Genomic DNA, 21,535 nt, shown 5'->3' on the forward strand with positions numbered 1-21,535 from the left:
GGGAGCTCACGTACGTTATATCCAAACCTAACCTTGAAACCAAAGTTGATAAAAAGATCTCCAGAAATATGTACGTTCGCCGTGTTCGTCTTCCTGAGACGTCCGAAGCGAACGTGAACACTCGGCGACAAGTTGTCGAATGGCACACGTTGAAGCAAGGATGGGCGTGTTTCACAACGGCCGGAAGTTTACAAAATGTACGCGCGTGCACATTAATCGCAAGAAGACTTTTCAGCATCAGACCGTCACGCCGGCGGTTCGTCATACAATCATTTCGGAAGATAGTCAGCGATAATAACAATAACGTTGAGGTTCGAGGCCTCAATTTTTGCGGCGAAGGTTTTGGCAGCATTGTGCCGAGCGCCACCCGAGGCTCCGTTGAACTTTGCCCTCTCCCTCGTTCGGCCTTCTCTTTTGTTATGATTCTGACTTACCCGAAGCGCTTCCTCGAGTACTTTGTGGCCAAAACGTCACAATATCAGCGCGAGAACATTAGCGTGAAGCTTTGGTTGCGCTGTGACTCTCTGGAGGGTGACATTTTTGAAATGTCAGCTCAAAATTAGGTGACGATCGCTTATGAATTTGGGAAGAATGACCCGGGATGGATGGATGGATGGATGGATTCCAACTGGACTTTCGTGACCTTAACCTCTTCACTAAAACATTGAAAAGGCCGAAAGGGATCATAACACAGTTGACGTCGTATGTCAATTTATATGTTACGACACAAATGTCATCTGTCATGTGTGCCTGTGGATTAACCCAGGGAGCATTTAATGCCAATCGTGGAATTATCTATAAAAATCAGGCGGCGTGTTCACTGCACAATCGTAGCAGATTGACTGAATCTTTCATCGGCGACAGGAAATTCTGTTTATTGAGAAACTCGAAGAAATACAAAAAAAAAAATTGCATCCCGGTTACCATTTGAATGAATTTGTTTTTAACCTTGTCCTGTTCTGTCCTGTTCGACTGCCGAGTCGGGCGGAACGGAGGACCCGTATTCCTTTTACCCCGGAACTGTTTTTCTGTGCGGGTTTTTTTGTGTTTTTTTTACTGCCAACTTTGGATCTTTGTACTCGGATGGCCGTTTACCGAAAATGTTCATTTGGACTGAATGAGGTGTTGGAGGCGAGGATGAGGGGAAAAGAAGACAGAACAAGCGTTGAGAAATGTTGAAAAGAATGTACATACCGTATATGAATACTAAAATGTCACATTGGACCTGGCAGTGCAACGAGCGTGTTGTGCTGTAAAGTCTAAACATCCGTAGAAGAGGACTTACAAGTCAGGTGACATCCCAAAAAGTTTCCAAGGTCAAAAGAGTTGTTGGGGGGGGTCCCTAAGTAGTCAGCCCCCACCACAGCTAGAAGGTGAACCGGCGACCTGGTCATCCGATGAGTGGGGGCACCACCCCCAAAACCGTCCGCTTTGCTCCTACGTCCCAAAAAACGCGCAACAATAATTGGCCACGCTAAATTGTGATTGTGAGCGCGACTTTTTTCTCTGCCCCCCTGTGACCTGCGATTGGCTGGCGACCAGTTCAGGGTGTGCCCCCGCCTGCTGCCCGTTGACAGCTGGGATAGGCTCTGGCACCCCCCCCCCCGACCCTAGTGAGGATAAGCGGTGAAGAAAATGACGCCAGGGGGGCCGCGTTGTCGCGTGGGACAGTAACGAGGCCTTTAAAGGGCACACAATGACCACAAAGAGGGGGGGGGGCAAACACAATTCCCCCCCCCCCCCGACTCCCACAGATATCAATTTTCAAAATACAAAAATGTAAATTTTGAGTTATTTGGCACCGAACCACAATTCCTACCAGCTCCGCACCAACGGAAACGGATATTTATAGAATGAGAAAGCCCAAAACCGGCAGAATGCCAGGCTAGGCATCCGATCGATCGGGGGGAAAAAAATTGTTACAAGGAGAAATAATTGACGACGATGCACGAGCGGGAAGTTGGTCAGAGACAGGAAGTCGCAGCGCAGATGTTCAGAATTTGCTGAATGACTTCGACGTCTATGATGCCTTCGAGAGCGCGGCAAAGCTTCCCGATGGTGCAGCCGAGACTCCCTTCTTTCATTTTCCAGTGTTGCAGCATCTGGTGGACCATCTCGGGCAGGCCGTCCAGGGAGCAGTCGTACTCGATGGTTTCTATTTCCACGTCGGTCAGGCCCAGGCGCCGCGCGTGAATCTTCCACTTGGCGCCGATGTTTTTCCTCAGCACGTCGAGGTGCTCTTCGGTCACGGCGCAGTCCTCTGCAAAAGAGTCGTGAACGCTAGCATTACAACTCCTCGACCCGAACGCGCACTTGACAAGTCACTGGCGGCCACCTTGGCGCCTCTTCCAGACCGACTCCAGATGCGGCGTTCCGCAAGGGTCTGTCGTTGATCCCGCGAACATTTGACCGATCGTCTCAACTTTGCAGAAGCGAACGAGGCTGCGATTGCGCTTAAGCCGCCGGGCGTTGATACGTAGCAAAAACATCAACGTGCTTCAGGACGAGTCAGACTTGCACTTAACCGAAAACATTTGAGGCATTTACCATATTTCTGAATCCCTTCTCTGAGCTGGGGGCTGGTGCATATGTTCCCCGGATGAGAGAAAAAACTTTGAGCGGAGTCGTAGTTGTGGATACTGAGGCTGTTGTTGTTTCCGATCTGGATCCCCCTGGCGTTGGTGATGTAGAGCGACCCTTCAAGATCAAGATTCACCGCGTTAGCGCCACCAGAAATCGGTATTTGCCGCAGGTCTCCGGCGATCGACCCCTACTTACTGGAATCCAGGGCCGCCCCGCCCTTCTTCAAACTGCACAGGTACCCCGAAGTTTCCGACACTGACGACGGAGGCCAGGACTGCTGGTGGGAATAGTGGAAATCCGGATGTTGCTGGTTCACGCTGGTGGACGTCTGAAAGATGGACGGCTTCGGCGTGGAATCCGTCACCGACTCGTGGAGGCGAGCGGCGGCGGCGGAGGAGGGATAATGACAAATGTCTTCCTGGCTGCTGGGCTGCACGGGTTCTGCTTTTGTCCAGGAATGGACGGAGGACACGAAAGTTGTGTCGCGTTCTGGCGGGCCGGGCGGGATATTCCGGGGCTTTCTCTGATTCTGGCTATTGAGCGGGTCGGACGGGCCGTCGCAGTTGTAGCTGCCGTGTTTGTGGTAGTCCAACTCGGGTTGCAGCTTCTCCTCCAACGAGACTTCCGAGACTTCTGAGTCGACGCCGGACCCGGACGGAGCGCCGTGGAAGTCTTCGATGCTGGCTTCCACCGGCCCATTCGGACTTTGCTCTGCGCTCTCCAGATCAGCTGGAGAATCTAAAAGATGACGACAGCCACACGTCGGTATTCATCTCTTAAATCGGGATATAATGCTTTGCGCGTATGCGTAATGATTTTGCTATATGCAAACTACTGAAATCAATCAATATTTATATGACCTTTGTTTCTTAATAAGCACAAGTATCTTCTGTGAAAACGTTATGAAACGAGAAACTGATTTCTGTTCCTACGACTTGTGGCAAATTGCACGCAAATACACATAAACACCAAAAATATTTTAATAAACGAACCGGCATTGATACTTGAATCCAATGCTTCTTCCAAACGTTGAAATAATATTGTTGATAACCATCCTGAATTGATTCATTGCTAAAATATTGATTTTGGTTCAATTCCCGCTCAGTGATTGGTGTCTTTATGTGCCCGGCGCCCAGTTCAGGGCGTAGTTAGCCGGGATAGGCTCCGGCACTCACTGGCTCCTTGTGAGGTTAAGCGGCTCGCTCAATGGATGGATGGGGAAAAACGTAGGCGCTTACCCATTGAAATGCATTCGTCAGTCAGCGACAAAGACTTCATCTTGTCGACGAGCTGATCCGGGCCTTCGTACAGAGCCTGGGTTGAAATAGCGAAATCAGACACTCGACGCGGCAAAGGAATTAGCGTCATGAAAAAAAAAAAAAAAATAATAATAAGTTTATTCACTCGTAGATGAATTAAATCCTTTTCCACATGCGGCGTGAGCGCCGTCTCATAGAAGGGACGAAATCGGTCGTAGCCCTCTGCAAGGAAAAGAGTTGAGCGACCGCGACGACGGAGGCACGTCGCCCCGTTTCGGGCTTTTTCCACGACTTGTGCGGCGTCAGTCCTACCCAGAAACGTTGGCCGTTGCAGCGGGTTGTGAGCCCAGCACGTCACCATCAGCTGAGTGATTTCTGGCGGCGTGTCGGCAGGGACGAGGTCCATCGCCGGCCGGTTGCCGTTGCGGACGCACTGGCTGATTTGATCTTCATTCCTGGCGTCTGGACACACGCAGACGCGTACCGTCATGTCCGGCCTACAAGTGTGGCCACTTTTGCCACACGCTTTCAACCCTGCGGCTAAATTGGCCATTTTTTACTAACGGCCGCAAGGGGGCACTTAAGCGGAAAGGGTAAGCGTCAGACCTGTGGAGTATATGTGCCGAGGAAGTGACTTGTACCGGTATTTATTTATTTTACCGTTTCTGTTAGCGCTGCGCAAGCGTTACCGCTGTGCTGGCGTGTTGCTACTGTGTTACTGCTGCTTCTCAGTGATTTTTACCGCTATGTTTATTTTTTAATTGGCCCTGTTAGCGCTGTGCTAGCGTGTTGCTGCTGTGTTACTGCCGCGTCTCAGTGATTTTTACCGGCATGTTTTTTTTTTTTTTTAAGAACCCCTGTTAGCGCCGAGCTAGCATTAACATGTTTCTGCTGCATCTGGGATGTTTTTTTTTTTTTTTAAATCGGCTCTGTTAGCGCTGTTCTAGCGTGTTGCTGCTGCGTTACTAGATAATAACACTCCTCAGCTCGTCCAACCGACGCCATCTTACTTGCATAGGGCTCTTTGCCGGTGACGACGACCCAGACCACGATGGCGAAACTGTAGACGTCGGACTTCTCCGTGGAGACGGCGTTGACGCTCTGCAGGTGCTCGGGCGCCATGTAGCTCAGCGTGCCGGCCCCCCTCGTCCTGGCCGACAGGCCCATGCGGCTCTTCTTGTGCGACTCCTCCTTGGTGAGTTTCGTCCACGTCTTGCAGGTGGCGAGGCCGAGGTCGGCGATCTGGACAACGCGGGAAAGCGGTGACGGCGGGGGGGACGATTATAACCTCGCAAAGGTATTTGAACGCAGCAAATCGAGAAATACGTGTGCGTGTGCATTTTAGAGGCGGAGGCGTGACGTCGAAGATTCTGCGGGCGGGTGTCCGATTGAGAGCTGTGCCCGGCAGCACTTCCTGTGTTGAGCGTGCTCATTATGTTTGCGTTACAGTGAAAAGGTAAGATGTCAACAACAACAACAACAACAAAAAAAATCACTGCTGTCAACTCCAGATTTCCACGATACTGACAGGAAATAGATGCATCCCGCACAGAAATCTGCGCTAGAACCACAATATAGCCAGGCAGCCTTTTACCTTGATGTGAAAATCTTTGTCGATCAGAATGTTCTCTGGTTTGATGTCCTTGTGGATGACGTTCCTCTCGGTGAGGTAGACCATCCCTTCCAAGACCTCCAAGATAATTCTCCCCTTGATCGACACGGGCACGGCCACCTAAACAGCGGGTTTTAGAATTCATCACACCCCTCACCCTAACCTGCGCAGCGGTCACCTTCTCCAGCATTGCCAGCAGGTTTCCCCTGGGCATCAACTCCATGACCAAAGAGCAGCCCCCGTCCTCCATGATGACGCCCAGTAACTGGACCACCCGCTTGTGGTTGAGGCTCGCCATAATGCTTCCTTCCTTCAGCAGAGACTTTTTGCTCTCCCTGGATGAATTTGAAGAGAAGCCAGAAGAGTTTTGCGAAGGCACAACGTGGACGCGCTCGGTTATGGGGTCTCTTTTGGCTCTGCCATCTTTAAAAAAAAAAAAAAAAAAAAAAAATGGCATGTGGTGGTTTTTGGACAAGTGCCACTTATTTATCTCGAAGGTCAAAAGGTCAACAGAGCTGCACAGTTAGCACGAGCTAACTCCATTTTCAATAACTTACTTAGGAGGCCCCATGGCTCAGTGGTCAGAGCATTGGTGTGGTAACCAAAGGGTTGTGAGTTCGTATCCTGCGCTCCTTCAACTGTGCCACACAAATATGGGCGTCCATCTGAGATGGCGCACTGTGGTGACCCCTAACGGGACAAGCCGAAAGAAATGTCGGCGGGGGAGAGGATTTGTGTTTGTCGAGGTGGCGACTTCATATTGTACCGCATTCCCAGGTCCGACTAATGAGCGTGGAGTGGAATTCTTTGCGGTTCCGGAAGTGAAACGCCCACCGGTCGTCGCGGAAACAAAATCTGTGCCCTCCATTGGAGAATGCTGCGCCGACCCTCACGGTTCACAGCTGTGTCGGCGAACGGTACCCGAAAATGACAACAACGCAGCGTAACTTCAAATAAAAACTGAAATATCAAGCCGATTTGTTTTGTTAGATTGCGTGTCCGTCGATATGTGACCAGCGACCAGTGCAGGGTGGAGTCTGCCGTTTGCCCAACGGCTGGATTCCACGTGACGTCACGTTTGTTCATCTGCGTACTTGACCGCCATCGTTGCAGGCGATCAGTCAGCCGTCCGTCGTCATCATTCCAGGATTTTTTTTCCGTCTACGGATGTGGAAATCGCGGAATCGGAGACATTGGGAAGCGATTTTTTTTTTTTTCCCGTGTTCCAAAGATTAGATCGCATGAAGGAGAAGATACAACGGAGTTATGGGGGGGGGGGGGTAACAGCAAAAAAAGTGGCTTGCAAATATACGACGTGCAGATCTGAACAAAGCTCGAGTACACAAGAAAAACGATTATTTGAAAGCGGTAAGCGTGCGCATTTCCAGTGTCCGGATATTCTACTTCAGGGAAGTCTTTCAGATCCTTTGAAAGTACGTCGTTGTAAAGAGAGCTTCACAGACTTTGATCTTCTGTACATATCTAGCTATGGCGACATCATCGAGCGAATTAAAAAGGGCAGAAAACATCCGCAGGGGTCTGTGGACGTTGCCATGGTGATGCCCTCTGCAACGCCTAGCTTGTCTGTCGACATGGCGGCCATTGTCACGTGATTGCGACCCAAGAATTGTAGCTGGGACATGCTCTGGCGCTCCTTGTGCGGATAAGCGGTTAGGAAAATGGACGTACGGGGCCTAGTTTAGGTTCAGAAGTCCCTCGGGTCATTCGGTTACAAACTAAATAATAATAGTACTCTTTGAGGGTCACTTGACCATTTGTGCCATGACACCCAAGCACACATGTTCTGTTTTGATGCGAGAAGAAAGAAGGTAAGAAAAAAAGGTGTCGCCATATTCGTTTTAGTTTCGCTTTGGACTGCAACGGGGAAGTTTAGACGACGAGACGGAAATCGGGTCACATTCTTCGCTGCATGAATTCACTCCGATGAGGAAAAAACATAAGCACCTCCGTCACTATTCTTTCTTACTTTTCTCATAACAACCAAACGATTTCATATTAAAATCATGCGGGAAGGGGGAGGGGGAGGGGGGGGGGGTTGTCATGTTTTGTGCAGCTTCCTGGACTTCACTTAACCCAAATTCCAGAGCGGAAGGTTTGACTCTCAAGTGAAGACATGTAAAAAACCAAAGACGACTTACTCGTTGCGAAGAGGACCCGTGTACATGGTCTTCATCACCACAGGACCGAGGTGGACGTGATAACACAGGTAGACTTCCCCGAACCCCCCGTCGTCCAGGTGCTCTTTTCGGATCACATCTGTCGCTCGCAGCTGGAGGGACGAAGGCGGCGGCGTGCCGGCCATGGTTCCACCTTAACACCCTCCAAAAGTGCTAGAACAGAATCGGAAAAAGCCCAGCTTTTTCGGAACGATAGCTTGTCATGTGAGCGAGAGGCAGGAGGCGACGGAAAGGTTTCGACGTCCACGACGCAAGCTAGCGTCCCGCGACGCTCGGGGGGGGCAGTCCGAAAAAAAAAGATGATGAAAGTCTGAAGAAAGTGACGAGAAAGCGGTCAGAATCGCCGAAAACGTGCTACTCGATACAGCTGCTGTTCTTGGAATCGCCCAAGTGACTTAGAAAGATGTCAGAATCAAGTTGAGACACGCGCACAAGCTGGAGAATCGACAAACTACAGCCAGGCCCACCAGTCGAGGTCAGAGCAACTAATTGTGTGAAACAAGTTCTTCCCCGTTTCTCACTCACTTTTTTTCTTTTTTTTTTAATAACCTGCGAAAAGTCACGCGAAGCATTTCTACGTTTTATTTGTGTGACTTTAAACTAACTAACAGGATTGAACCATACGAGATTGCTGGAACACACGAGTACAATACATGTCATGAAACCATGAATAAAGTAGTAGTCTTGATTGACTTTCTGTAACTAAGTTAAAGTAGTACAACCCGCTGATCTAAATTTATTAAAAATGTAAAAACAACAACAACAAAAAAGACTGGATTGGCCACCAAAACCGAAGTCGCCATCCGCCATCTTGATACTCCCAAAACAACCACGTCGACCTGTGCCTTAAACGCCAGTTTCATGGCTGTGAGAAAACATTCCACAGGTAAGTTCGAAAGATTTACTTTGACGCTGTTAAAGCTTGTTTGTAAAAGTTTTTTTTTTAATTTTCTGATGCGCTTAATTCACTTGAACCACGTTTTGCTTACGGTTGTTGTTGTTCACTGTTCACTCTCTGCTTCACCTTTATAGGCCGACACTTTTACCCGAAAAAGCGGTCAATATTTTCCCAAACTACATTGGGGTGGATAAGCAAGAAAACACATTTTCTGTGAAACTTGTGATGAATTTCATAATACAGAACTCTGCAAATTGAATTTGATTCTGTCTGAAATGGGACGTCGCAGAGACGAGAAATGAACAATGCGGTTAGCATGTATTTGCCCATTGCAAGTCCTTATTTCCAAAAGTATATCTAATTGATTGACTTGAAATTTTATGTTTTATGACAAAAAAAAAATGCCAAGTTTTTTTGCTATGTTATGATGATAATGCTTCACAGCGTATTTTGGGAAAAGTTAACATGTCACGGAAATCGGGCCCTAGGTGATACGCAAGGTTTCTTGGTCGTCACGGTGTTATATGTATTTCCTTTGCACTTAATCTTTTTTGGCTTACCAAGTCGAATTAAAAATTCTTCATGTTACCAGAACGAAAAAAAATGTCAAGCTCACACGACCAGTTTTAATTCTACATGCCAAATTTTGAGAAAACCCCCCACCATAATCCAACCTGTAAACTATGTCTTGCACACGTTGTGGGAGTACCAAGATGGCGGCCAACTGGCTTCAACCAATCGATACAACGCTCGATGTGTATGCACTATCCATTTTTTTTTTATCAGTGGTACAGACTCAGAAATGCACTTAAGCCCCCCCCCCAAACAAAAAGTAAATATTAATTGTTACTGGCAATTACCAGCTTTGCCAGAATTTTTTTTTTTATCCAAACTACAGTTTACACGTTTCCCCTTTGAAGTATTTGCCCTGCTGTTGAACTCCTGGAAAATTTTTCAAACATTATGAAATGGGGGGAGGGAGGGTTCACTCTTTTGAAACTAAAAATCTATCACAGATAAATATTCAAGTGAATTATAGACACCTGAAAAATCTGATAAAGTACAGTAAGGAAATCGTGTATTCGTCACTTCCGTTGTTGTGTAACACTGATGGAATTTTCCCTGGACTGGATGCAGTTTTGTCATGGCGCAATATCGCCACCTAAAGGTGGTTGTCGTTATCAGAAAGATTGTCCGACTACATTTGTACGCTATTTTAATAATTTCAATGTGCATACATTCTTTTTGATAAGGATTCAGTTTTTAATGACTACTTAATACTGGAAAAAAAAAACCGCCCAAAATGATCTTCATAGACCACCTACACTCTCATGAGCTCTTCTCCTTTTGCAAAAACAATAATCCTCAATAATGATGATCAATTTCTATTGGAATCCTACTGAGAGGTTTCAGTTTTTTTTTACATTATCAAAAACTGCAATGTATACATGGTTTACACGATTGCGAGGCTTCCTCGTTCTGCATCCGAACTACTACTCCCACGATGCACCGCGAGCAGCCGTGGGGTTGCCTTCGCCCGTCTGGTTCAGACAGAATTGTACTAAATACGAAACCTTTTATTTTGGTGGGATTTCGGAATTCTGTTCTTGTTTGTGTGTAATTTCGCTCTACAAATGTTATCATTGAACCAAGAACCACGTCAGAATCCCCTCAGGCGGCAGTGGGCTGGCGATAAATGGTGGCTTGATGGGTCCATCTCCCAATCCTGATTCAAATCTGACTCTTGTCATGTAATTGTTGTGAAATTTATGTTCCCCTCGAGTCCAGTCGGCAAATGGAAGGAGAACTCTTAGAGACTTAAATTTGGGATTTTACTAAGAGGTGTCACCGCTGAGAGCAACCGGTCCTCATTCGAGCGCGCCCGAAAAGTTTCGCCATTGTTTCTTTGTCCGCTTCTTAAAACTTTCCCCCTACCTCCGCGGGCGCAGACAGGAGGTTCCAGTCGCCCCTTTTCTTGCCGCGGAGCTTACCCTAATGAACATAAATCATTGTTACTCTAATGTACTGTGGAGTACTTCACTGTTACTGAGCATTATATTTTACCCCTAATTCGTTCAAAAGCAATCATAAAAACAACCATTGTGGCGCAGTAACAACAACCTGAGTCTGCCTTTCGAAGCCCAACGAGCTCTGCTGCCATCTGCTGGCCACAAAGCATATGACACCAGGTCCACGATGGAGGCCGCAGGGTTGAGTTGAGGCGATTCATCATGAAACGCTTAATCAATCAATTGTTCATTTCATAACTGTTTGCACTGGTGTACAGTCTTACAACTATTATATTCAGTCAATAATGTCACCAAAATATGAGGAATTTCAGTTTTATGCATTTCACACACCACTGAAAACAACTACCTTAATACCATGCGTTATGTACAATGAAGATGCGTGATTTGATTTTGATTTTTTTTAATTTGATTTTCATCAAAAAAATAGTTTTTTTAATTTGAAAGAGCGTTTGTATGTGATATGATTGGCGTCCATTTTTTTTTTTTTTACTCCCGTATAATTTATGAAATATTTGAAAGAGTTTTGCAAGTGCACAGCGTGTTGCGAAAGTGCGCCTGGCCAAAGTTGTCGCCACGCAGGGGTCGCAGCGTGCGCTTCCCAGTACGGCCGCCAGATGTCGCCCAAGACAAGACCGTCCACTCTTGCCGGAATTCGGAGCTTCTGCTGTGTTTTTTTTTTTCCTCGAAGGACGAGAAGCGCTCGTGAGCCGTCAAGTTGAGCCTTTGACGTTCGGTTCGATGCAGCCGAGCGGCGTAGGAAACCGCGATCACGCGCTGACCTTTTGTGCCGAGCGACGGGCGCGCGTAAATCCTCCGTCGTGCGTCGGTGGACGACGCGGGTGGGGGCGGGGCTAATGCGCACATCGATCAGCGATCAGCTGCAGTCGCCCGACCGCCGACCCGGGTGACCTCGAGGGAGTGACGTGCGCCGGCGGGGTGGGGGTGGGGGGCGGTCTGAAGCCAAACAAGTGTGGAGTCCGCAATCGGTCGCCGGATGCGCGATGCCGGGGGTGACCAAGTACAATTTGGTGGACGACTGCCTGGATTTGAGGGTCCCGATGCATAACGACGAGGTGTTCCAGCATGGAGTCTGCTTCCAGGCAAAGGTAAACACCACCAGCCTGTCCTTACTGGACCTCTTAGTGCCGACTTGGCAGTGACGTCTGTCTTTCCTGGTTTTAATCTAATTCCTCTGGCGGATTCTGCGACTTGCTTGTCTTCTTGTCCTTTTTTGCTCAGCGGTTTGCTTTATTTGCTCGATATTTGAGTTCATCCCTCACTTTCTATTTTGCTTGATTTCTGTCCACTAATGTTGTGATTTTCTTATGAGAGTTTGAATGGATGCGACATGACAGAAGAGTAACAAGTGGCATGATTTCAGTACATCGGGAGCTTGGAAGTGGGTCGTCCCGGCAGCCGCATGGAAATTGTCGCCGCAATGAGAAGAATCAGAGTAAGGATTATTTTTTTTTCATGTCTGTCACACCTTGTGCACGGTGCTGAAAGGAGACCCCGCCCCCCCCCCCCCCACCGTCCCCCTTCCCTTTCCAATCGGGACATGGTCTCTGCACATCCGTCAGGACTTTTTCTGTGGCATCGCGATGCTGACTCGCCGCCTGAGGTTTTCCCAAGAGCAACATCAGTCCGGACGAGGCCGGTGACTGCAGAGCAATTATTTCTCACTGCAGCGTTTTTTGGAGTGGGAATGGATTTACGAGCTGTTGCTCAGCTCCGAAATCTCATCTCACGTACAACTCGGTCAGGGTGGGGTGGGGGGTGGGGGGGGGCACCATGTCCTCCATGACACGCGGTGACGACTTCATCCTCATCTGGGACGCTGATGCCTTATTGGCATGTGTTGAGGAAATGTGAACTCCTTCTAAAAATCATTTCAATCAGACATTTGTCCAAATTGTCAGTCCCCGGTTCCCCAAGAACAAACATTTTAATCTCCGTAGAAGGCAAATACATAAGTTGCCTCAAAAGTCGTCATCCAATTCCTTTTTGTCCGTTTTGTTTCAGGAATCATTTGTGCGAGAGCGCGGCCGTCGGCATTCCGCAGTTTAGCCTTCGCCGCTTTTGTAACGAAGGCTCACAAATTGGTTGCAAACTTTTTCTGTCCTGTTTGAGAAGCTTTCTGGTTGTCAGACTGCTCCAACGCTCCCATGGAAGGTTCCTGTACCCGCTTGAGTTCCTTGGGGATCATTTGGATTTAGAAGCCTTTGAACGAGCGTCACCCGGCAAACTTGATCGGTTTCGGAAGCGTCCGCCAAATCCATCTTTTGTTGATGCTAATTTTCAGTGCGCCCCCCCCCCCCACCGACTTTTCCTGGATTTGCGCGGACGTCTGCTCTAAGAGTTTGGTGTCGGCATCGCTGGCGACAGCAGACTATCCGCCGGGGGGGTTTGTCAAGATCTTGCCACGGATGGCGTCAGTCTTGCGACAAGTTGGAGCATTTGAAGGACCCGAGACTGCAGCCAGGGACCGAAAAAAGTTTGCAACGCTGCTCTGATGTCAATTGGCGAATGACACGCTTTACGAAATGCGAACGTCCAAAGGATGCCTGAAATGAAAAGTGAATAGTGCCTTTTTTTTTCTTTTGGGGGGGGGGGATAACCCATCCCCCAACACCCTTTTTTTGTAATTACCTTTTGGGAATGTCGGAAAAATTCCCGTTCCCGGATGAGGCGGGGAGTAAGCGCGAATGACTCGACGCATTAGCGCATCTCGCGGATGTTGCGCTGAGGATGCGAACGTACCGATTGGTCCTGATTCATTGGCGCCGGCGTCACGGTCACTTGTCACTCGACTATAAATAAAAATGACTTCTTTTGGAATCCTCACAGATGGATTGCAGTCCAACACGTCACCGAGTAAAAGCGTTGTCGACGTGAGGGCAAAGAAAATTTGACGGCTGGAATATCTTCAGCCTCGTGATCAATTAGTTTTGTGATATTTTCAATTAATGATGACGATGATGATGTGAATTGAAAGACATTCTGAGCCGAGACGTCCGCAGAGGAAGCTCCGTCGTGAATCATGAAGAGGGATGAAAGTGTGCCGAACGCGTCGAGCTACCTCTGTCGAGTCTGAATTTGAAACCTTAAACCGCCTCCGGAAGGAAAAACTGAAAGTGCCGACGTGTTTACACAATCTGAGATTTCCTCCGGGAGACGGATAATCCGAAATCGGTCACCGCGCATGTTTTCCGATCTCGTCCAATTGGATGCGGTGACCTTGAATTGCTAACTTTTCTTCTTTGCAGTATGAATTCAAACAGAAGAACATCAAGAAGAAGAAGGTCAACATCGTCGTTTCTACGGATTTTGTCAAAGTGATATTAAGAAAAAAGAAGGCGAGTCCCGTGAAGTGTCCCGTTGCGGTTGCACCGCATGCTAATTAATGCGCTGTCTCACTTTGCTTTGTGCTGACAGCGAAAAGGCTGGACATGGGATGAGAACACAATCTTGGTGACTCAGGATCCGATATTCAGGTGGGAAGCACCCAAAAAGGGCGCCCAACGGAAACGGCTTGAAAAGCCGCCTCTGCTCTGTTCCTCCGCCGCCAGGATTTTTTACGTCTCCCACGACGCGCAAGACCTAAAGATCTTCAGTTACATCGCACGAGACGGCGACAGCAACCGTTTCCGCTGCAGCGTCTTCAAGTCCAAGAGGAAGGTAAGTCGAAGACGTCGTCCGCAGTGACCAGTTGACGGGAAAGAAAACGTCAATCTTTCTCGTCATATCTGCCTGTTCATTTTCCACCAAGACAAAGATCGTCCCTGCGTGGTCGCTTCACCATGGCGACGAGACAGACGGGGGGTGGGGGGGTTACTTAGCGTGGACTCGATATTAATCACCCCAGTTGGCGGAGAAACGAGTTGAGCGTGCGTTTGTGTTTTTCTCGGTTTTGGAAAAAAAAACATCGCCGCCGAATGACGTCACCTTCGTCGTCCTGGAAATGTTTTCATTTCATCTTTGGCGCTCGTGGCTGCGGTTCTACGAAGGTCCGCGCAGCTTTTTTGGTGACTTCATCAATTTGTTTTGCTTTTTCACATCAAATCTCTAAAAGAATTCCGTCAAACTTACGACAAAGACTTAAGCCATCGTTTTCCTCAGGGTGCCTAATGGGTGCCTCTTCGCTTCGCGCGATTCAAATTGCGTCGACGTCCGATTAATCGAGATAAAAAGCAAGACGAATTTTCAAGGTTCACTTATTTGATGAATGAGGTTGTTACGCTCGTTGCTAGTGAATCCGAATCAGCAAGCGAGAGGATCTTGTTCAGGACTTTCTTCTGCTGGGATTTCTTATCTTTCCTTGTCCCGGTTGTGTGACTTGGACATTTTCCTTCAAAGAGGCGAAATGTCAGGCATAATGAACGATTCAATTGCTCGTGTAAAAGATGTGAAGTTGCGTTTTCGCATCGGCTGTGTGTGAAAATAGTTTATGTACGCATTTGTGAGAATATCCCAGCAACCATCATTCTCATCGCCGTGATGTCACAGAGGGGACCGTTTACAATCAGGGGTGTCAAACCCATTTGGGTGGCGGGCCACACTGTACTTACGGTTTCCCACGGTGGGCCGTTATAGGCCCGCCATATCTCAACGTTACCATTTATGACATGACAATTTGAACTATTAGTACAGATTTGAACAAGAATCCTGGAAGTTGACACGCATGATTTGCCTTCGCGGGCCACATAAAATCATGTGGTGGGCCGGATCTGGCACCTGGGCCTTGAGTTTGACACCTGCGGTTGACACGAGCGCACCACGTTTTTGCGCACGCGATGCGGTCGGTGAGGCCGGGTGAAGATCCGGAGCCACTTTGGAACGATGGCCCGAGTTTGGCCACCAGATGATGACAAAGGACGATAATATAGCCTAGCGTAACTTGTCTTGCCACTGAAGCTTCTCGTGTTCACCCGCATCCCCCCCCAGCTCGTGTGTTCCCCCGCGACCCCTTCCCAAATATTCGCCCCACAGCAATGCTATCTCCTCTTTCACCGCATTTTCTTCCCTTCATCTCTCCATCGTCGCTGAAATTCAAAACGCCCGCGGAGCCTCACTCTTGTCTCCCTCGGTAGTCTCAGGCCATGCGGATTGTGCGGACGGTCGGTCAGGCGTTCGACGTGTGTCACCAGCTGACCCTGCAGAAGAAAACGGACGAGCGGCAGGATGATGAGGCCGAGGAGGAGCAGCCCCAAGCGACGGCAGGTGAATGGCGAGCGGCCAAATCTGTCCTGCCCCTCACGTGACACGACAAACAAAGCCGAGTCCGTCTCTGTCTTCCTCGAGCGCCTGCAAAGGGGAAAAACTACAAAAAAAAAACCAATAAAAGCACAGAGAAAACACGCCGTTACCTTGAAATGCGAGTTTTCATTAGCTTGCAGTGCTGCGGTTGCACTAAAAGTGCCGGAGAATTGTTTTGAGTCATTGATCAAATCCTCTGCTCTTGTGCGTCGTACCCACTACGAGGCACTCCAAACTACCAAAACGAGGAGCACAAGCACGGCGCTAAATGTCCCCAAATGCGTTTGTTTTCCCTGCAGCGGACAAGAGGTTTGCCTTGTCAGAGGACACCGACCTTGAAGCCACAACAGAGGAGAGCATCGAGTGCAACACTTCATCAGACACGGAGAGGAACAAGACGGTCCTCGGCAATGACGGCAAGGTAGAGACGCGAAATTGCACTCCATCATTTCGCTGTCCCGACTTGTTTTCCCGTTTAAACGGCCGGGGGAGGAGGGCGGCTTTTGGCACACAGATGAGACCAGGTGACATTTACGGATGCTTTCAGACAATTAACACGCACCAGACTTTTTATTTGCTACGAGCGGAGAATCCGAAGAGCCGCCGCTGTAGACAAAAAAAAAAAAAAGGCGTTGGTCAGAGTCGCGTGTCTGGCAATGTCCCCTCGGTCGCAGGGCTCCGACGGCGGCTCGCTTCTGCTCAACTCCCCGGCCGACGAGGCTCCCGTCGCGGCTCGGTCCGCCGCGGAGGGTCCCAGCGCTTCGGAGCACCACGTCCAGCTTTTGCAGAAGCAGTTGGAGCAGCAGGAGCAACAGGCGCTGGCGGCGTCGGCTCAGGTAAGCTGACGTCTTAACTTTCAAGCATCCGAAAGCGAACCGATCCCAAGAAGACGTCATTCTTGAGCAGATTCTTGAGAAGGTTTCAGACTTGACGAATGCATGCATGTATGGATGGGTACAGCTCATCTCTCCCGCTAACTCCGCAAAGAGTCGGCGGGGTCGCTCGACAGGATGACGTTGCAAGCCGACTGTCCCTCGCTTATTGCCAGGAGTGAGGAGACGACGCCGGACTCTTTCCCTGGATTCAAATTTGGAGGCTTTTTATTGAATGCGGTTGATTTTATTTAATTTTCTATTAATTTTTTTCCTGTGCTCAGGTGCACGTGCTCCGGGGGCAGCTTTCCGTGGAGGCGTGCGCTCGAAGCGAGGCCCAGACCAGAGTCCAGAGGCTGCTGCAGCAGAACACCGACTTGCTGCAGCACATCTCCCTGCTGGTCAAACAGATCCAGGAACTGGAGCTGAAAGCCGGCGGACTCGATTTCACGTCCAGTGAGTGGAAGACGCGCCTCTGCTGGCGAACGAGTGTCCCGAGGCAAAATGTGACCCGTTTTTTTTTTAAGCACGACGAGCAGCCAAAGACACAAATACAAAATGAAAATATTTGCAATGAAAATATGTTAGGCCACGCCCACTTCAAGGCACACATCCACAACCTACTCCGCTAATGTGTGGCTTTAGATGTTGCACTGTTTTATAATTTCATATTTTTGTCATTCGTGGATATTTTGCTCGTTTACATTAGTTTTATCCATCCATTTTCTTCGCCGCTTATCCTCACAAGGGTCGCGGGGGGAGTGCTGGGGCCTATCCCAGCTGTCACCGGGCAGGAGGCGGGGTTACACCCTGAACTGGTCGCCAGCCAATCGCAGGGCACAATGAGACAAACAGACACGCTCACAATCGCACCAATTAATGTTGCATGTTTTTGGAATGTGGGAGGAAACCGAAGTGCCCGGAGGAAAACCCACGCAAGCACGGGGTGAACATGCAAACTCCACACAGGCGGGTCCGCGATTGAACCCGGAACCTCAGAACTGTGAGGCCAACGCTGTACCAACTGAACAAACCGTGCCGCCTACATTAGTTTTAAATCTCACAAAAAAAAAAAAAATGGAAATCTGTCCCAGCGTATCAACACAACAATCTCACATGTCCGTGCACGAACAAATGGGAATGATTAGTCCGGTCCCGCTCGTGGCTCAAGAACCTTTTTGGACGTGTGTCCTCAGGGGGCTCTCAGGACAGTCTTCTGGAGATCACTTTCCGTGCACGACCCCCCAGCACGCCCAGCGAACCGCTGACGCCGTCTCCCTCGACAGGCCCGGCCGCCTCCCCGTCCCAGCAGCTCCAGACCAGCGACAGCGGCTGGCTCTCCTTCCTTCCGCGGTCCTCCTCTTCAAGCACCACGGGCGCCGAAAGCAGCCCCCTCAGCCTCGCCGGCAACGCGGTGCGTCTGGAGTGCTTCCGGTTCTCCTCGCGAGTTCCGGAAGGTCAGGAGCGAGGCCAGGCAACGGGCCAGGCGCCCGACGACGGGGCTCCGGATGACGGCTCGCTGCCGGGCGAGGAGGTCCTGGGAGCTCTGGAGCTCCTCCGCTTCAGGGAATCGGGAATCGGCTCGGAGTACGAATCCAACACGGACGAGAGCGACGACCGGGACAGTTGGGGGCTCGGGGAGGGGGCCGGCCTGGACGGTGCCGCTCGACTTTTCCGCGTGTTGAATACCGAGAGCCTGCCGGACTGTTTAGGGGATGAGATGGCCGTGTAGAAGCGGCCGTTCTCGACTTCGCACTCGTGCGTCATCGCGCAGACGTGAACATCACCAAAAAAGAAAGTTTTCAAAATGTCTACACTTGTCAATGTTGTGGCAAAGGAGGCTTGAAGTAGCATTCGTAACACACGCGCGCATGTTGAGTGATAAATGTAATATATGTATCGAGAATTACCCTGTTCAAAGCTAACGCTAATGTTCTGTTTTTCAGTCGAAGACTGTCTCCACATTTGGCTTCAACATTAAAGGGTCATCTTGCACTTTACCGGCGCGCACTTCAATAAAAGGTGAACGTGTGGAAGAAAATGCCGACGTCAATTTTGGACTCACTCGCCCAGCCGGCTGTCAATGAGAAGGCGTGTCGAAAGTGTTGAACCTTTGACCTTGGGCGTTTACCGTAATTCCCGGCCTACAGAGCGCACCTGGCTACAAGCCTCACCGAGTACATTTGTAAAGGAAATACCATTGCCACAGCTGCGTAAAAGCCGCAAGTGCCCACTTTGAAACCCGCGAGATATTTTCAACGAAAGACGATACACAAAAAGAGTTTAACGCTGGCACATAGCGCTAACGCCGCGCTAAATCTGACGCTAACAGGGCCGGTTAAAATAAAACTTACCGGTAAATATCACCGAGACACGCCACTAACACAGCAGCAACGCGCAATAGCGCAGAGCTAAGAGGGCCGGTAAAATTTACTTCATCGGCGCATATATTCCACCAGTCTCATTCTTACCTTTTCCGCTCGAGTGCGGCCGTTAGAAAAAAGGCACAAATTCACCGCATAAACCGCAGGGTTGAAAGCGTGTGAAAAATGTCGCGGCTTGCAGGTCGTAAATTCCGGTATTTGTGGTCAGGTTTTCATTGGCGGGGAGGCCTTGATTCGTACAAATGCCTTTATGTATTTGTATGGTCGTCATGGTTACAGGGAATCGATTCTTCCTGGAGGCTGCGGCTGTTTTTTTTTTTTTTTTGTTTTTTTTTCTGAAGGGAAAATCGAGTCATTGTTGCGAGGTGTGTCGTTTTTACGACCGCACGAGCGGCCAGTGATTAAAAATTGAGGTGCAGGCTATTGGAATTCTCAGACATGTTGGGTGCAGAAATTATCTTGCTCGTAACACTTTGCGTTTTTTAATAAGAGATGCACACGATTCCCTGCAGTTATGAACATCAAATCAGAAATTCTGATATTCCGCATCCGCGTCCGGCTTCAGATCGCTGACGGCAAAGTGGAAATGATGTCGGGAATTGTGGCCGTACGCGTTGATCCGCGATTGTGGACAGGTTGTCCTCCCTGCCTCGGCGACGTCGCTGCTCTCCATGCTTGTTGCCATAGCAACCATACTGCGGTTATACAGTCCGTGCGACACATCCAGCGAGGACACCGTCGTCCCTGTTTCTTCAATGTCGGAAAAACGGCGAGGAGTCCGGTTTGGTCGTTTTGTGGCGTTCGTCGCAATTAACGAGGGGGAAAAATCCACCTTGGTGTCTGCTTTATCGCCCCCACGTTGAGTATTATTGATGAAATCCATTTTGCAGTCGGGCTGCTGTTGGAGAGGCATCAAAACAAATCCGGGCCTTCCGACCGGTGTGACCAACCGTCGCTCCGGTTTATCCGCACACGTCGTTCGGGTCATCCCCGTTTCCTCTCCTCTCCGTTTTCTTTGTCTTTGCCGTTTTTCTTGACGCTTCCATGACTGCCGGAATCCTCAATCACAGCATCTGAGTTGAGTTTGTTTCCGTCAAGTGGACTGGAAAAAAAACCCACGCACACACCGTAAATGTGTCAACTTTTGAGGAATTGGAACATCCTTCTCGTATGTGTTCTGCTGTTCGGCGAGATCTGTCTTTGTGTGGATTACGTGTCGCCATGAGAGTGGCCAGTGGCATATGAATAACCCCAAAATGTAAGGAATGAAGTGCAAAGCGTGCGTGGACCATTTGTTCACGGCAGTTGTGTGTCGGCAGTCCTCCCCGATGAGGTTCCCGCGTCCCCTCGTAAGGTCGCACTCTTCAAAACCGATGCAGTCCGGACTCAAGACTGCAGATTGGACGGTAAAATGCGAAACTCGTCCATCCCGCCGCCTCCGTCGAGGGCCCGCAGCGGGCGGCTAGCTGGCCCCCCCCGGAGCGCAGCTGCTGACACTTGATAGCGAGTGTGGGCGGACCCCCAGGAGCTGGCCACGAGCACTTTCATTTCAAGTTCTGAGAGCCCGCCTCCTCACATCACCCCGGCGATGTTTGAGCTGAACCGTTGCTTCATTGCCCTTCTGATCCAGTTAACAGTCACATTTTTTCACTTGAAAGGCCGTTATCGCAAAAGAATTGGACTGGATTTTCTGTCTTTATTTATTCGCGAAAATGGCTTTGCGGCACATTCTGATCCCTGACTTTTATGGTGCCATGACAGCGAGAAACACTTCGCTGGATGGGCTGTAATGGACAGTCGACAAATCTTAGACAGGGGCAAAGATTGCTTACTAATAGCAATATGTTCATAACCATTGAGCGGCAAAGAGTTGGACCACATGGACTGCAGTTCCATGTGCAGCAAATGCGCACGAAGATCAACGACAAGCAACATCAACGCGAGTCCTTCCGTTTGCCGTTTTTGTTGTGCCAACGGTTTCGGACCCTGAAGGGACCTTGTCACCAAAATATCATTCTGCCACTCAAGCGGAGTGAAGAAAATAAGTATTTGAACACCCTGCAAGTTTTCCCACTTAGAAATCATGGAGGGCTCTGAAATTTTCATCGTAGATGTGCATGTTCATGGTGAAACTCAAACTTGGAACATGGCCACGAGCAAAGAGCTGTCCAAAGACACCAGAGACAAAATTGTACAACTCCACGTGTCCCGAAAAGGGCTACGGAGAACTTGCCAAGCAGCTTGCCGAAAAAGGTCCAGTGTTGGAGCAATCATTAGAAAATGGGAGAAGACGGTCATGATGGTCAATCTCAGTCGGAGCGAAGACCAGTGCAAGATATCACCTTGTGGTGGTCTTGATGAGCCTGAGAAAGAGGAGGAATCGGCCCAGGACTTGGTCAATGGCCTGAAAAGAGCTGGGACCAAAGAGCTGCTAATACGCAAA

At 49.3% G+C, this 21,535-nt stretch overlaps 2 protein-coding genes across 7 annotated transcripts; one reads left to right on the plus strand and one right to left on the minus strand.

The window, feature by feature from the left end:
• Nucleotides 1–859: 859 nt before the first annotated feature.
• ripk1l (receptor (TNFRSF)-interacting serine-threonine kinase 1, like) lies at nucleotides 860–7,789 on the minus strand. Of its 4 annotated transcripts, XM_061839420.1 has the most exons (12): nucleotides 7,614–7,749; nucleotides 6,221–6,615; nucleotides 6,012–6,144; nucleotides 5,633–5,877; nucleotides 5,437–5,574; nucleotides 4,853–5,084; nucleotides 4,155–4,304; nucleotides 3,988–4,064; nucleotides 3,822–3,897; nucleotides 2,779–3,321; nucleotides 2,548–2,697; nucleotides 860–2,260 (listed from the first exon to the last, which is right to left on the minus strand). In XM_061839420.1, exons 2-12 carry the CDS (start codon nucleotides 6,320–6,322, stop codon nucleotides 1,965–1,967), a joined length of 2,142 nt encoding a protein of 713 aa, XP_061695404.1. In that variant the 5' UTR covers nucleotides 6,323–6,615; nucleotides 7,614–7,749; the 3' UTR covers nucleotides 860–1,964. The 4 variants fall into 4 exon arrangements, with proteins under 4 accessions (XP_061695404.1, XP_061695406.1, XP_061695405.1 ...); XM_061839422.1 differs by having other exon boundaries at nucleotides 6,012–6,615; XM_061839421.1 differs by lacking the exons at nucleotides 6,012–6,144; nucleotides 6,221–6,615 and having other exon boundaries at nucleotides 5,633–5,789; nucleotides 7,614–7,789.
• A 196-nt stretch (nucleotides 7,790–7,985) lies between these two features.
• Nucleotides 7,986–18,741, plus strand: nos1apa (nitric oxide synthase 1 (neuronal) adaptor protein a). 3 transcript variants are annotated; one of them, XM_061839424.1, is made up of 11 exons: nucleotides 8,064–8,127; nucleotides 11,100–11,686; nucleotides 11,962–12,033; nucleotides 13,847–13,936; nucleotides 14,016–14,074; nucleotides 14,150–14,258; nucleotides 15,671–15,800; nucleotides 16,136–16,257; nucleotides 16,511–16,672; nucleotides 16,993–17,164; nucleotides 17,905–18,741. In XM_061839424.1, exons 2-11 carry the CDS (start codon nucleotides 11,582–11,584, stop codon nucleotides 18,438–18,440), a joined length of 1,557 nt encoding a protein of 518 aa, XP_061695408.1. In that variant the 5' UTR covers nucleotides 8,064–8,127; nucleotides 11,100–11,581; the 3' UTR covers nucleotides 18,441–18,741. The 3 variants fall into 3 exon arrangements, with proteins under 3 accessions (XP_061695409.1, XP_061695408.1, XP_061695410.1); XM_061839425.1 differs by lacking the exon at nucleotides 11,100–11,686 and having other exon boundaries at nucleotides 7,986–8,127; XM_061839426.1 differs by lacking the exons at nucleotides 8,064–8,127; nucleotides 11,100–11,686 and adding an exon at nucleotides 8,144–8,538.
• Nucleotides 18,742–21,535: the final 2,794 nt, after the last annotated feature.

This window comes from Syngnathoides biaculeatus, chromosome 13 (assembly GCF_019802595.1).
Source record: "Syngnathoides biaculeatus isolate LvHL_M chromosome 13, ASM1980259v1, whole genome shotgun sequence".
Lineage (NCBI taxonomy): Eukaryota > Metazoa > Chordata > Actinopteri > Syngnathiformes > Syngnathidae > Syngnathoides > Syngnathoides biaculeatus.